The following is a 14,129-nucleotide window of genomic DNA, read 5'->3' on the forward strand; positions in this document are numbered from 1 at the left end:
TTTCCCTTCCCTCCCTCCGCAGTAGATTGCTATCAGGAGAAGAATATGAAAGCAGATTTGCCATAGAGCACAACACACTGCAGGTGAAAATATCTGCTTCTGTATTCCAAAAGCTTAAAAATTTCACTTTCCATTCATGAATTATGAATTTGCCTAGGCTTTTGCATCTCATGATATCCTGAAGTAGAAATGGAAAGGATACGCACAGAATAATATTTTGTACATGAAGTGCTATGGCATTCTTGAATCTGTGCCAGGTTGAAAAGGTCACTTATTACTGCTGTCCATATCATAACTTCACAGATGTCCACTGCCAGCAGGAGACTAGTAGTGATGAGATACTGACTTAGTCTAGCAGCTCTAAACCTAATGCATACATGTTCAGTGTGAGATTAATAGCCTCTGAGAAATTAATGTCTTTTCCGTGCTTGCATATGCGCTGCATGGCCTGAATTTTTTACCTCATTCTGTACAAATTCCACAAAACCAGCACTGCCATTCTTATGAATCTCAGAACATTGATCAAATCCCTTAAATTTCTTCTAAAATAATAAATAAGGATTAAAATAATTACAAGAAAAAGCTGGAGAAAAAACAAACGAAGGAGATTTTAAGAAGCTTCATATATAATCTTTCTGTGAGCCATCTATCCAGCTATATTTTTGACAATTGGTAAAATACTGTTTTTAATGGATTGCTCTTATGACCCCAGTAAAGGGAAAAGAAGCTTGTGTCAAGTTATAACAAGATTATTCAGTGGTTTTTGCAAGGGATGTGCAAAAAAAAAAGACCTATCCATGTGAATATGTTTATCCTTCACAGTAGTTTCCCAGCTAGGAAGACTCCATTGGAGTCTTCCAATAGATCCTCTAAACATCAACTTACATTGGAACCACCTGAAAAAAATGAGTGTTTTGGGTTGTTCCCTCCCCACACCCACCCCAAAAATATGGAAGGGCTTGTAGAATGCTTCTGTTGACCCTATGTTGGTTGTTCACAGCTCTGTCTCCTGTCCCAGCATATTTCTCTTTACAGAAATCTAGCTGCATGGAATAATGTTTAGGGACAACTGCAAAAACTTAGAATAAAGAGCATTTCTTATTCAGTTTCATAAAGTAACATATGGCTACTGTGCTGCAGAAAGAATGTCTTGTAAATACAAATGAAAAATCGTAAGCTGCTTATATGACGTGAACATAAAAAGGTATCAGTTTAACACCTCTAAGGTAAGGGTATTATCCCTAGCCAACAATTGAGGAGTGGAGGCCCAAAGAGACTAAGGCAGTTCCTAAAGGCATTTACAGAATCACAGACTCATTAAAGGTGGAAAAGACCTTTAAGATCATCAAGTCCAACCATCAACCCAACACCACCATGTGCACTAAACCATGTCCCAAAGTACCACATCTACATGTTTTTTGAACACTTCCAGTGATGGTGACTGCACCACCTCCTTGGGCAGCCTGTTCCAATGTTTGACCACTCTCTCAGTAAAGACATTTTTCCTAATACCTAGTCTAAACCTCCCCTGGCGCAAGTTGAGGCCATTTCCTCTCTATCGCTAGTTACTTGGGAGAAGAGAGCAACACCCACTTCACCACAACCCCCTTTCAGGTAGTTCTAGAGAATGATGAGGTCTCCCCTCAGGCCCCTCTTCTCCAGACTAAACAACCCCAGTTTCCTCAGACGCTCCTCATAAGACTTGTGCTCCAGACCCCTCACCAGCTTCGCTGCCCTTCTCTGGACACGCTCCAGCACCTCAACGTCCTTCTTGTAGTGAGGGGCCCAAAACTGAACACCGTATTCGAGGTGCGGCCTCACCAGTGCCAAGTACAGGGGCACGATCACTTCCCTACTTCTGCTGGTCACGCTATTTCTGATACAGGCCAGGATGCTGTTGGCCTTCTTGGCCGCCTGGGCATTTATAATTGCCCAGACTAGTACTGCAAAACCTAAGTAATTTGTGTAACTAATCGCATTTACAAAAGTGACAAAGGACCATAAGCTTGTACATGTCAGTGGAGCTAGCACACCTAGATCACATTAAGTAAGCTTGCAGTATTGATTAGAAAAGCCTTAAATATTTAGAAAATATTTTAAATGCATTACTCATGGTTATACAGGAATTTCAGGTGGCAGGTCAAGGAAACCATAATCCCAAGACAACATCCTGAGTGCTGAAACAAAATATGAGGTAGTTCTGCAACAAAAGAATATTGAGCAGCAGTTATTATAAGCAATCCGATTTACATTCTACAAAAATCTTACTGAGCTGTAGTAAACTGGGAGAAAACAAATTAAGAGGATACTTTGCACTCTTTTATGAAAGAAAGGGCTAAAATAAGCAACTAAAATAAGGTATAGCAATTAAGCTGGAAGTAATAATTGAAAGTATGTAATGTATACAACAAGCAAAATTAGGCCAATCAACAAAAAATTATTTGAATATTTTTTTAAGTATCACTTGCTTCAGTGGATACTTTCAGTGATCTTTAAGAATTTAGTCGACCTTCTGCTTCATAGGTTTCTAATCATACAATCCTTTACAGATTTTTAATTATAAAGTAACTTAAATGCTACAGTAACATCATTATGCCTTTTTAAATGTACATTTCAACTTTACCTTGAGCCCTAAATCACATTCCATCAATCACAACTATCAACCAATGAATGAATCTGTACTTTGACTTACACTGCCTTTAATAGTATTTCAAGAAAACATGATCTGTGCAGTATGTTAAAACTTATTTTAACATTACTTCCCTTGATTTATCTAGGGACCACCTGGCTTGCCTGGCCTGAAAGGAGACCCAGGTTCCAAAGGAGAGAAGGTATACTTAATTCATTGTTTGTGCCTTTGTAATTTTGATCCAGTCTAAAAGTCTGTATAAAATTAGCAGAAAGAAACACTAGGGTTTTTGTATCAGAAAGCAAGACAGCTTACTGTGGCTATCAATCAGCTTCCCATAGACTTAATAGTAATTGTTAAGTTCTAAACCACATCTGATAGCCTGCAGATACGTAGAAAGAAAAAGATTACTGCCTGTATGGTAATCTATTGACCACGTGATTCTTACTTGGAATGAAAATCCTAAAGACATTGATGTAGAAGGAACTGTTGGTTTTAAAAAACAAAGTAAGTAGAAATAAAGAGTATTCAATATTTTTATTTTAAAACAACAAACTGTAAATATTTAACAGCTATAATACTTTCTTTTGAAATAATGGGTTGAGACATCCGGGATAGCATTTTCTAATGGATTCACAACAATTTATTGATTGGTTGTGTATCAGAGAAAAACTGCATAGAGAAAGGGATATGAATATGATTATATCTTGTGAATTTCAGTTTTTGTTTATGTGCTTGGATCAGCTGTTTATACAGCTATATTACATGTGGGGAAAAATGTGCAACTCTATAATATGCTTATAGGATCTAAATGTGAAAGTTGGTATGAAATTTGTAACCACAGCTATTGTTATTTCTATATCAGTTTCAGTAAGGACTATATTGCACTTAGATCTCTTTCACTGAATAAGAAGTCACAGCTTGCAAATAATCACAAAGTCTAAAGGCAAACTAATAACAATGAATATACTTTCAGAATAATTTGTTTTCAGGTTAATAGCAAGTGATGACATTTGAAAGCTCTAATTTGTGAGTTTGCAAAGCACATTTATTTTATATATATTGAGTCTTAACTATATTTTCTTCAATCATGTTTAGGGACATCCTGGTTTGATCGGCCTGATTGGACCTCCAGGAGAACAGGGTGAAAAGGGTGATAGGGGTCTTCCTGGCCCACAGGGATCTCCTGGAGCCAAGGGTGATGCAGTGAGTAAAACATACTTGTGCTTTCATTCAAGTTCTGTGCAAGCAAAGAGGAGATATTCCAGTCTTTCTTTCAAGACACGTAAAGTTGGTATAAACATTTAACACCCAGAGCCTCCTGCTGGAGATTAAAACTTTCCTAGGCATTGTACAAACCGTGAAGTTAAACAGCTTAAAACGAGATCATAGAGTGTTTCAGAAGAAAGGAAACATACATCTAAGTTAGGGATGAGGTAAAACTAGCAGCACCAATCTCATCATGTTTATTAACTGCACTACCCAAACTAGCTTCCTTTCTCCTAGTTATTAAGCCACGTTTTAAGGCACTATGTAAAAAGTGAGGTTTCCCAGCCAATCTGAAGGGGAACACAGTCGTAACTATAAGTGCTGCTGTGTAAGAGCAACTACAAGCAACTCAAACCTTCAGATAATATTTTAAACTTACAAACTATTTTGAACCCTAGCAAATGGCCTAAATCAAAACTTGTCAGGATTGGATGTTTAATAGGACCACCTTTTTCATAGATATGCATTTTTTAATCCAGTCCAGTATGTAGAATACTTTAGTTCTGTACTTACTCTCTTATTCGTTCTTAGGGAATTTCTGGTCCTGCTGGTCCACTTGGACCCCCTGGTCCTCCTGGTTTACCTGTAAGTAATTTCATCCAATCCTCCTGTTCAAAACACTTCTGTGTTGTGTGGAATATATTCCAACTATAGCTATATGTTCTTGCCTGTAGGGTCCCCAAGGTCCAAAAGGTTCCAAAGGATCCAGCGTGAGTAATTCTCCTCCATATTTTTTTTTCTTTTACTTAACTTTTGTGTGTGTTATTTTTTTACCATTGTGTAGCATGGTCAACGTTGCATTTCTTTCACTGCTTTATAGGGTCCTGCTGGTCAAAAGGGTGACAGTGGGTTACCTGGTCCACCTGGTCCTCCAGTAAGTAAGAACTCTTATTTAACATGCATACAGATTACACTGACATGATGATCCTGTTTTGCCAAGGGTACAAAACATCATTTGTGAACTTGCAGATAAATTAATTTTCAAAAAATCATTAATATTTTCCTTTTCAGGAAACTCAGATCCACCAGACACAGAAATACATTGTCTGCACTGAAAAAGCCATTAGAAACTTGAAAAAACAATAAAAAACAACCCACAAAAACCTCCACAAACAAAAAACCCCTCTTGCAATAATTATTTAATGTGCTGTATCGAAGCACAGAAAATTGAATGACTTTGTTTTCCCCCTGTTAATACTCTTCCATTTCTACTATTTCTTTTTCATATCATAACAATCTAAAATGAAAACAGTCCAAATCTGAATGAAGTCTTTCAATTTCCTGAAATAAAATATTGCTTTATGGACCCCAAGTGGAATTTTAAAGTTTTATCATAGGAAGTATCCAGTTTTCATTTCTCATAGGTTATGCCTGTGCTTGAGGGAATCACAAGTCAGTTCTGCACACTTAAGTTATGTGAGGACAGTGCACTCCTCCCCAAACAGCAATGTAGTGGGAAGAGTTTAGAGTACGACAGTGCTTTGGCCTTCTACAATCATCTTTTTCTGCAAGTAAATCAAAGCACATAGGCATGAATCTGAAGGAAATAAGTGAAATAAAGAAATAAAGACTTTGAAGAAAGCCTATTCAAAGGATCACCAAGCCGCATTCTGTGGTCTTCCTCTGTGTATTTATGCAGCTGAAAAACAAACAGAAAAGGTAACCAGACATGTTGTTTCTCATTCAGGGTCCTCCGGGCGAGGTAATCCAGCCACTGCCAATCCAGTCACCAAAAAAGACAAGAAGATCTCCTGATTACATGTTATCTGATGCTGGTGATAATATTCTGGATTATTCCGATGGCATGGAAGAGATCTTCGGTTCATTGAATTCTCTGAAGCAAGACATTGAGCATATGAAGTTTCCCATGGGCACTCAGAATAACCCAGCCCGAACTTGCAAAGACTTGCAACTCTGCCACCCAGACTTCCCAGATGGTATGTTAATATTGCATGACAAAGGCAAACAAGGCTGAAGTTATGATCTGCTAAGATACTTTGGCAGAATAATTAATTATTCTAGATGGTTAATATAGTTGCTTAATAAATACAGTCTCATTAAATCCATTTTTGCAGGTATAAAAGTTTACAAAATGTACGTAAGAGGTGTTGTCTTGGTAAAAGCCAAAATTCTTTAAATATATAACCTGATCTGGCTTTAGATTTAGAACTTTTTAAAGTGCTAAATAAAAAAGTGATTGTTTTGAAAGATGGGCCTTGCATTTCCAGAACTATCCAAACAGGAGATGGATGAAAGACTGATGTTATTTAGATCAATAGAAAGTAAAATCACAAATGTCAACATGCTGGGACAACTAACAGCTTTTTTTAAAAGAAATGAAAATTATTTTAGTAACTGTAGACTTTAGCTTAGCATAATAATAAAAAAGAACTTCGGTTTATGTGATATTTATTATTGATTATGACTCTCATAAATGTATTACTCTTTTACCCTTAGAAACAATAATTTGTTCTACTGCATGACCACTGTTCTATACCATTCAGCAAATAGACATGCAAGTTTCTCTGATACTGTTTAATGCTACTAAGTACTAGCTTAATAAAATGCAGAAGAGACAAGAATGAACAAGATACTGTGTTCTGAAGAACTACCTTGATTTAATTATTCTTTGTGGTTTTCTTCTTTTTTTCTAACTGAGTTTACCCCTCTGGAGAGGTTTAAATGAAAGCCAACCTTCACAGAGTTTTCATCCTTTCATTTTTTTTTTATTGCAATGGATATTTTCCCCAGTTCAAAGCAATATTTTTCTGGGTTTAAATGAGAGGAAAAATAGATTTTGATAGTTAATAATATTTTATTGCTTTCACTCTAGATAGATAAAAACAGGTGGTTGCCTTGAGGAGTAGTTAAGCAGTGTATGTGCTATATGAAAAGTACATATTTTACAATTCAGTACCTCCATAATAATGAATGTTTTTTATAGAACACATTCACCTTCTTCATTTACCAGTATTTGCTTATTATTTGGAGCTTTGTTCATATCAAAGTAATCTTATTTGGGTTAAAAAAAAAAAAAGTAAATGCTTTCATTAAAATATAGAATTCTCCAGGGACAAGAGTTACAGGTAGAAAAGACTGTTTTCAAATACAGCCTGAATCAACAGAATTTTAAAATACCATAAATGCTTTGTCTAGGCCTGGTATTCAGAAGACAGAACTGGTGAAAGGATTTGTCATGCCTTTTTGAAACCTTCACTATTTGCTTGAAACTGGATTAAAACAGTAGTGTCAGAAAATCATTTCTGTCCTGCTGTGAAACTAGCTGGACATAAGGACCCACATCACAGAAATTAGCATTATACTTAGAATGGTATATTTTAAAAAGCGCCCGCTTTCATCCCCAGCCTTCATTCACCGTAGCATTGTAGGGCCTGAATTCTCAATCATGCCAGTCTGGTAGGACTGCTGAAACTATGGGATGCCTCATGCAAATTTTAACTGTCTTTCCCACTATGTCACCTAACCAAGCATTAGTTAAGGTGTTTTAATAAACTAAAGCAACCTGAAGTTTCAGTAGTGTTGCAGCTTCATAACCCAGCAGTAAAAAACATCCTTGCTTGAGGTATATCTCTCTCAATGGAAGCTTTAGGTATTTGTGCCAGCTACCACCTCACCAAGCCCTGTGCAGCCACCTTTTTATGTAGGTAGGTATGCAAATGACTCCAGATTTTGCTCTCTGACCTCAGCCATAGCTTATTTCTGCCTAAGGCTGCCTCTGCTCTGTTTTTGACAGTGCTATGACCATAGGCACAAATTATCCTTCTAGCGGAAATACTGAAATGGCCAAAGTCTCGAGACCTGCAATGTATGTTTCACACATCATGTCCTTCCTCCTCTAGACTGAGATCTCCGCAGTTCCTCCAAAACCTCTGCAGTATCCAGCAATAGAGTTTAGTTTGAAGTAAAATTAGACAAAAACAAAAGGATGCACATAAAAGTAGACTTTGATCCTGATGCTATCTTCCATAAACAACAGCAACAAATCACAAGGCAGAAAAGAAAGGGTTGCTTCTCATCATTCAGATAAAATAACTTTGCTACAAACTTTGGAGGCCAATTAGATAACAGTAAAACCTGGATCTTCCAAATACCCGTTCTACTATATAAGGACAATATTTTCTCATTTGTTTTAGGGGAATATTGGATTGATCCTAACCAGGGCTGTTCTGGAGACTCCTTCAAAGTATACTGCAATTTCACAGCAGGTGGGGAAACTTGCATCTACCCAGATAAGAAATCTGAAGGAGTAAGTACATGGTTTCAGTTGGCTGTTGACAGATCCTACTATGCTGTTGCAATGTTGAACAGGATAATTACACTGTCACATTTTCATATATCTGTCTTTTTGATTACATTGAAATTTGCATAGATGTGAATGAAGTGGTAAAACGGCACATAGAGTTAACAAACAGCATTTTCACTCTTTGCTTAGATAGGGAATCTATGCACCTGCTTGCTAACCTTTCACTGCATTTCAGAATGCAACATAGCTGTGCAGCCACTTAAAGTGCATAATCTAGCATTTGACGCCTAAAAGCTAAACTCTTACTATGTTTCTCTTTTGGGTTCATTTATATCTATTTATTAATATCTATGCAAAGTAGATGTAAAACACTATATATTAACAGTGTTCTCATTCATTGCTACAAATTACCTCTGATGGGGCATATGGTGTAGAGGAAGGCTTTCTAAAAGCTTGCCTGAATGAGAGAGATCTATCAGCATCAATGTGGGTGAAAATTCTAGACACTCTTCACAGGAACAATTTATACCAGCAGTTTACCTGAATCTTAACAGATGATAACAGTCTCTCTTAAATAGAACTAGCTCTCTTTATAAGCTATCACCTTGGATTCCATTTAAAGTCACTAATTTGAAGGCGTTCTATACAAGAAAAACATCCTATTTTAGAGCTTTAAAGAGTCTGAGACCTCAGAAAGAAGAACCATTCTTTACTATCTGATGTAAAATTTGTCCCAGGTAATGTAAAACCTTCATATCTGTTAACATATGTTTTAAAAACTTCTACCTCTGCTGTTTTACCACACAGGTTAGAATTTCATCATGGCCAAAGGAGAACCCAGGATCTTGGTTTAGTGAATTTAAGCGAGGCAAACTTGTAAGTTGTCATCACAACATAATAGTTATTCACAAATCAAGTACATGTTATCAGCAATCAACAGATCCCAAGGAATTTTATAAATATTTAGATAATGAAAAGACTTTTTCGGCCCCAGCCCTTTTGCCCTAAATATTTGTGCAGCTGTATGGCCTCTTGCCACAGGACAGCAGGAGCCCACTCCGTACTGTCCCTCAGTGATCCCAGTGGTCACCTGGCACAGCTGATGGTGAGGACCTGGCTTCTGGCAGACCACACATCACCACTGAACCTTAGTAAAACCCCCGAAGCACAGATCCCCTGCCCCCATTCTAAGTAACTGGAAATATACTGAGTATGCAAAGATGAGGCTGCAGGCTGATATAACTTTATAATTAACTAAAAACAGATTCCCAAACAGATTCTGCTGTCTTACACTATATGGTAGGAGTAATTCTCTGTCTTTCCTATTAGAATGAAGCTAAAATATGTAGTTCTTAATCCTAAATATATTGCTTCCCCATGATAGTCTATTTACTGAATCATAGCTTTATTTAACTTTAAATAAAATGTTATATGTTGGTTTATTTTATATTAAGGATAGTTATGTGTTCTTTTGTCAACAATTTTGTTTTGCATTTTAACAAAGGAAATAGAGAAATATTCATGTAACACTTATATTTTCCAGCTTTCCTATTTGGATGTTGAAGGCAATTCCATTAATATGGTCCAAATGACATTCCTTAAACTACTGAGTGCCTCTGCCAGACAAAATTTCACTTACAATTGTCATCAGTCCATAGCTTGGCATGATGCATCATCTGATAGCTATGACAAAGCGCTACGGTTCTTAGGATCGAATGATGAAGAAATGTCTTATGACAACAATCCTTACATCAAAGCTCTTCATGATGGCTGTGCAGTAAGTAGTGGTTCAGAAGAGTCTTTACAAAACCAACCTGTCAATTAAAGTAGAAGTCAAACAAATTCATTTTTTCACAACTTTCTTTTGAGAAAAGCTTTCTAAACACTTTTAATAGACTGCCTTTTAGTAGATTTTTAACTAACACTAGTTCTTATCTAATTTTCATATATCTACACAAAAAAAATAACCACGAGCCAAGCAACAGAAACAGAACAAACCTGGCATGGATACAGGCTGTCAGCACTAATGTGCTGCAAGTAGACTATCTGCTAGTATGAGCACAATGTAAGAGAAGAACAGAAGCAAAAAAGCATAATCAGGGGAGGCAGCCCATCAGCAGAATATATTTATACTCAAAATCAAGGCATACACAGAATATTTAGTAAATACAGTAAAAGCATGTATGAACTAACCCATACGTAGGTACCCAAACACAGTGAATTAATTGCATAGTTTGCTATGTGACTTTGTATTTCCTTTTCTCATTTTTTGGTAGTCAAAGCTAGGTGAAGGTTGTGGATTGGAGCTTTCAGAATCCTCTTAGCTGGGCTAAGATCCTGGAGCTGTCTAAACATGCATCAGCTCTCAGACCACCTCTCCAGCAGGGTCTTTGTAGGCATAGCAACTGTTACCTCTCTTCAGAAACAGAATGGTTTGTACTGAACACTTTGAAACAAAGATGTCAAAGGAGCAAGTGACAGTTGAACCTTCATTAATTATTTGGGGTTTTGATATGAGGGGATTTTGAAGGCAGTTCCTGAGAAGTCAGTGATATAGAATCAGAGACCTGAAAATGCCAGGATACACACCTGGCTCAGAGATGCAGCTCAGATAGATGAAGAGTCTCCTCTCCTTGCTAATGAGATTCTAATACATAGCAGCTTCATGTCAGCCTTTCTGTATGTCCTGTATATTCATTTTGCTTTTGTTATCCACAGTGAGTGAGTGTAGAGCTCCAGAGAGAGCTGGAAGTGATTTAGGGTGTAACTCCATCACTAAACTGAGAGCACTCATACCAACACTGGATGCTCATCTAAACTCCCAAGACCCTGTTATAGCTGAAAGGAGTCTCAGCAAAATCTCTCTCTCTCTCTCTCTGAGAATCATTAAGGTTGGAAAGACCTTTAAGATCATCAAGTCCAACCAGCAACCCAACACCACCATGCCCACTAAGCCATATCCTGAAGTGCCACATCTATACAGTTTTTGAATACTTCCAGTGATGGTGACTCCACCACCTCCCTGGGCAGCCATAACAGACCATCTGAACGAAGCACTGTCCTGATAACTAACATCATGGTATTTAGAGGAGGCAGAGAGCCTTTGTTAGGAAGTAAGGGTGTGTCTTCAAACCTGGTTTCTGAGTGCATCAGCTGGTAGTCCTGTCAGACTACTACTTGTATGTCCAGACAGCTGCTGTAATATTTTGTGAGACGATTACAGTCTTTCTCCTTAGAAGTAGATCTCTCTTTTGTCTTTCAGAACTAACTAGTGATTTCTGTACAAGGAAGACATGCACACTGCTATAACAATATTGTTATTTATTAAATAGTATAGATGTGAACTCAGAGTTGTCCAAGAAACGTTAAATGTCTTAGGTAATTTTTCATTCGTAGGCCTGTTTTAGTAAGTCAAAAAGCTATGGGCTGATCTCTTTCTAAAATCAAAAACATTCAGTGTCACATTTTTAAAATGAAATCCTAAGAAAACATAAACTTTAGAGTTTGTAATATCTGGTGCATGAGGGGCCAATAATTTATAAATTCTATACTTCAGAGATAACCTATGAAGATCTACAGCACATGCTTACTTCTCTGATATATAATCATGTTTGCTTTTTTTTTTTTTTTTTTGCTTCTTTTTTAACAGTCAAGAAAGGGCTATGCAAAAACGGTGATTGAAATCAACACACCCAAAATAGACCAAGTGCCTATAGTTGATGTGATGATCAATGACTTTGGTGATCAGAACCAGAAGTTTGGATTTGAGGTCGGTCCTGTTTGCTTCCTTGGTTAAGCTTAAGACAAAATCAGATCAACAAAAATGTTGCACTTTGGTGCTACCAACCCACTTCATGCCACATGCAAGTTTTGAATAAGGATGGCATAGAAAATGTGTCTTGCTGTGTATGTATGTCTTATCTAGAAAGTAATTGTTGCCCTTGTAGGGCCAGAATCACATGACTTAAACTTATTTTGCAAAGATGCTGTGGCACAGACAGACAACATAGGGCTTACTTTAGGAACACCCCCCTTTGGATTCCTTTGGTGCTGTAAAAAACAAACAACATGGTGCTCCTTCCATTACAACAAAGAGGTGTTAAGAAAGTGTTTAATAAATTGTAATTATTCTATGTACAGTACTATACTGGTTTTTCTCTGTCCATTTCCAAAACTTGCATGTGTCTCTGAATTGCATCTGGCTCTAATTTTATAATTACAAAACTACATTGTCAATACTGTGTATGTATTCTGAAAAAATAAAGCTATAATTGCCAGTGAAGCCAATTCCATCTCTGATTAATAATAAAATCCCTTTGTATATATTGTTGTTGAAGAGATTTGTTATTTGAAGTCACCAACAAAACTTAAAATTAACTCTATGCCAGACAAAACCAGGGCAGGTGACAAAACTGGAAGATTTTGAGCAGCACACTCAAACAACTCGTTTTTGCTGATATCACTCTGTGATGATGAATTTCAATAATGAAAACACCTTCAAAGGTGCTGTGTTCCATGGTGCTATACCTCAGACTTTTTATTTTCTTTTCTAATTCCAGAATTTCATAAGATACCTGTATATACCTAAAATAAATAAGTTTATATTTTTGGGTGGGGAAAATATGTAAGAAAAACAACAACTTCTGTGTAAGAGATCTGTTAAAAATCTGTGTGAAACAAATTAGTCCTATATCTTTCCTTTTTTTTTTTAATCTCATCTGCATTTGTTTCCATTGTGCTTACTTGGGCTGCATAAATATTAAAACTGGATTCTAAACAGTTATTTATGGATTTTTGCAGTGTTTACTTAGATTTTTACATAAACAATGATGGATGTTTGCTTCCTGAACTGGATACTTAAAAGTTCCACAGAATGGTCCTATACAGTATTTGCCCATCCCATTAATATGAATTATTTTTTCCTGTTATTTCACCTGAAGGCCAGGGATGCAATATGTCTAGGTCATGTGATTCTACATAGTTGCTAAGCAACATAGGAGGGGACTGCTTCCTAGAGCGCTGTCTTTGACCCCAACTGTTACAATTTGCTATTCAAATCTCCCAAAAAAAAGTTGGTTTGGCCTTCCCTCTGAACATTTTATTCAGGTAGTTGGAAGTAGAAATTACATTTTAGCTTTACAACACACATCCTTTTGTAATTATTTTCCATAATATATGTAAGACTTGAAAAGAAATGTTTGTTTCTATTTCTTATAAATTGTTAAATTAAATAGTACTAGTTTCTGCTGGCTCATTTCCAACTGGTATTTTCTTATGCACATTTATACATGTAAAAGTGAGATTTCAAAAGTCAACTTCTTGCTGTTCATATTTTCTTTTATTTTTGAACCAAAGTTTGTAACTGTCACCTCAGAGGAAAATACAAATTTTATTAATAAAATCAAGTCTTGTCTACCTGGATTGGTCATTCTCTTTTCTCAGTGTCCCAAACTCACCCACTGTTATAACTTCATTCTGCTTCCAGACCATCCAGACTCAAAAAAAGTAATCTTACTACATGTCCTGGACAGCACAGCACCAGGAAGAGAAGTGTTAATAGAAAAGATGCCGATCTGGCCATTGGTAGTATGCAGCAAGGCCGATAATTTCACATTTAGTTTGTATGGATTTCTACTTGCAGCAGGCCACATAATACTATCAAACACAAGATAGGAACCCGATATTCTTTCCCCAGCCACTCTTACAACTTACAATGTCTGAGTGCTTCACAATCTCATGGTTCACAGAATCACTAAGGTGAGAAAGGACCTTCAAGATCATCAAGTCCAACCAGTAACCCAACGCCACCATGTCCCCTAAACCATGTCCTGAAGCGCCACATCCACACGGTTTTTGAACACTTCCAGAGATGGTGACTCCACCACCTCCCTGGGCTTGACCAGGCTTCCAATGCTTGACCACCCTCTCGGTGAAGAAATTTTTCCTAATATCTGATCTAAACCTCCC

The 14,129-nt window shown here is 36.9% G+C and overlaps 1 protein-coding gene across 1 annotated transcript in view; it reads left to right on the forward strand.

Moving 5' to 3' along the window:
- Window positions 1-12,485, forward strand: part of COL11A1 (collagen, type XI, alpha 1) — a gene marked incomplete at its 5' end in the record, with an annotated part of 123,912 nt that extends 111,427 nt beyond the window's left edge. The window contains 10 exons of the mRNA XM_010282362.1: window positions 2,778-2,831; window positions 3,728-3,835; window positions 4,430-4,483; window positions 4,573-4,608; window positions 4,719-4,772; window positions 5,586-5,835; window positions 8,053-8,165; window positions 8,970-9,038; window positions 9,706-9,939; window positions 11,812-12,485. Of these exons, the coding sequence (XP_010280664.1) occupies window positions 2,778-2,831; window positions 3,728-3,835; window positions 4,430-4,483; window positions 4,573-4,608; window positions 4,719-4,772; window positions 5,586-5,835; window positions 8,053-8,165; window positions 8,970-9,038; window positions 9,706-9,939; window positions 11,812-11,958 (1,119 nt within the window). The remainder of the gene's footprint in view (window positions 1-2,777; window positions 2,832-3,727; window positions 3,836-4,429; window positions 4,484-4,572; window positions 4,609-4,718; window positions 4,773-5,585; window positions 5,836-8,052; window positions 8,166-8,969; window positions 9,039-9,705; window positions 9,940-11,811) is intronic.
- Between the last annotated feature and the right edge of the window lie 1,644 nt (window positions 12,486-14,129).

This window comes from Phaethon lepturus, unplaced genomic scaffold (assembly GCF_000687285.1).
Source record: "Phaethon lepturus isolate BGI_N335 unplaced genomic scaffold, ASM68728v1 scaffold14362, whole genome shotgun sequence".
Classification (NCBI taxonomy): domain Eukaryota; kingdom Metazoa; phylum Chordata; class Aves; order Phaethontiformes; family Phaethontidae; genus Phaethon; species Phaethon lepturus.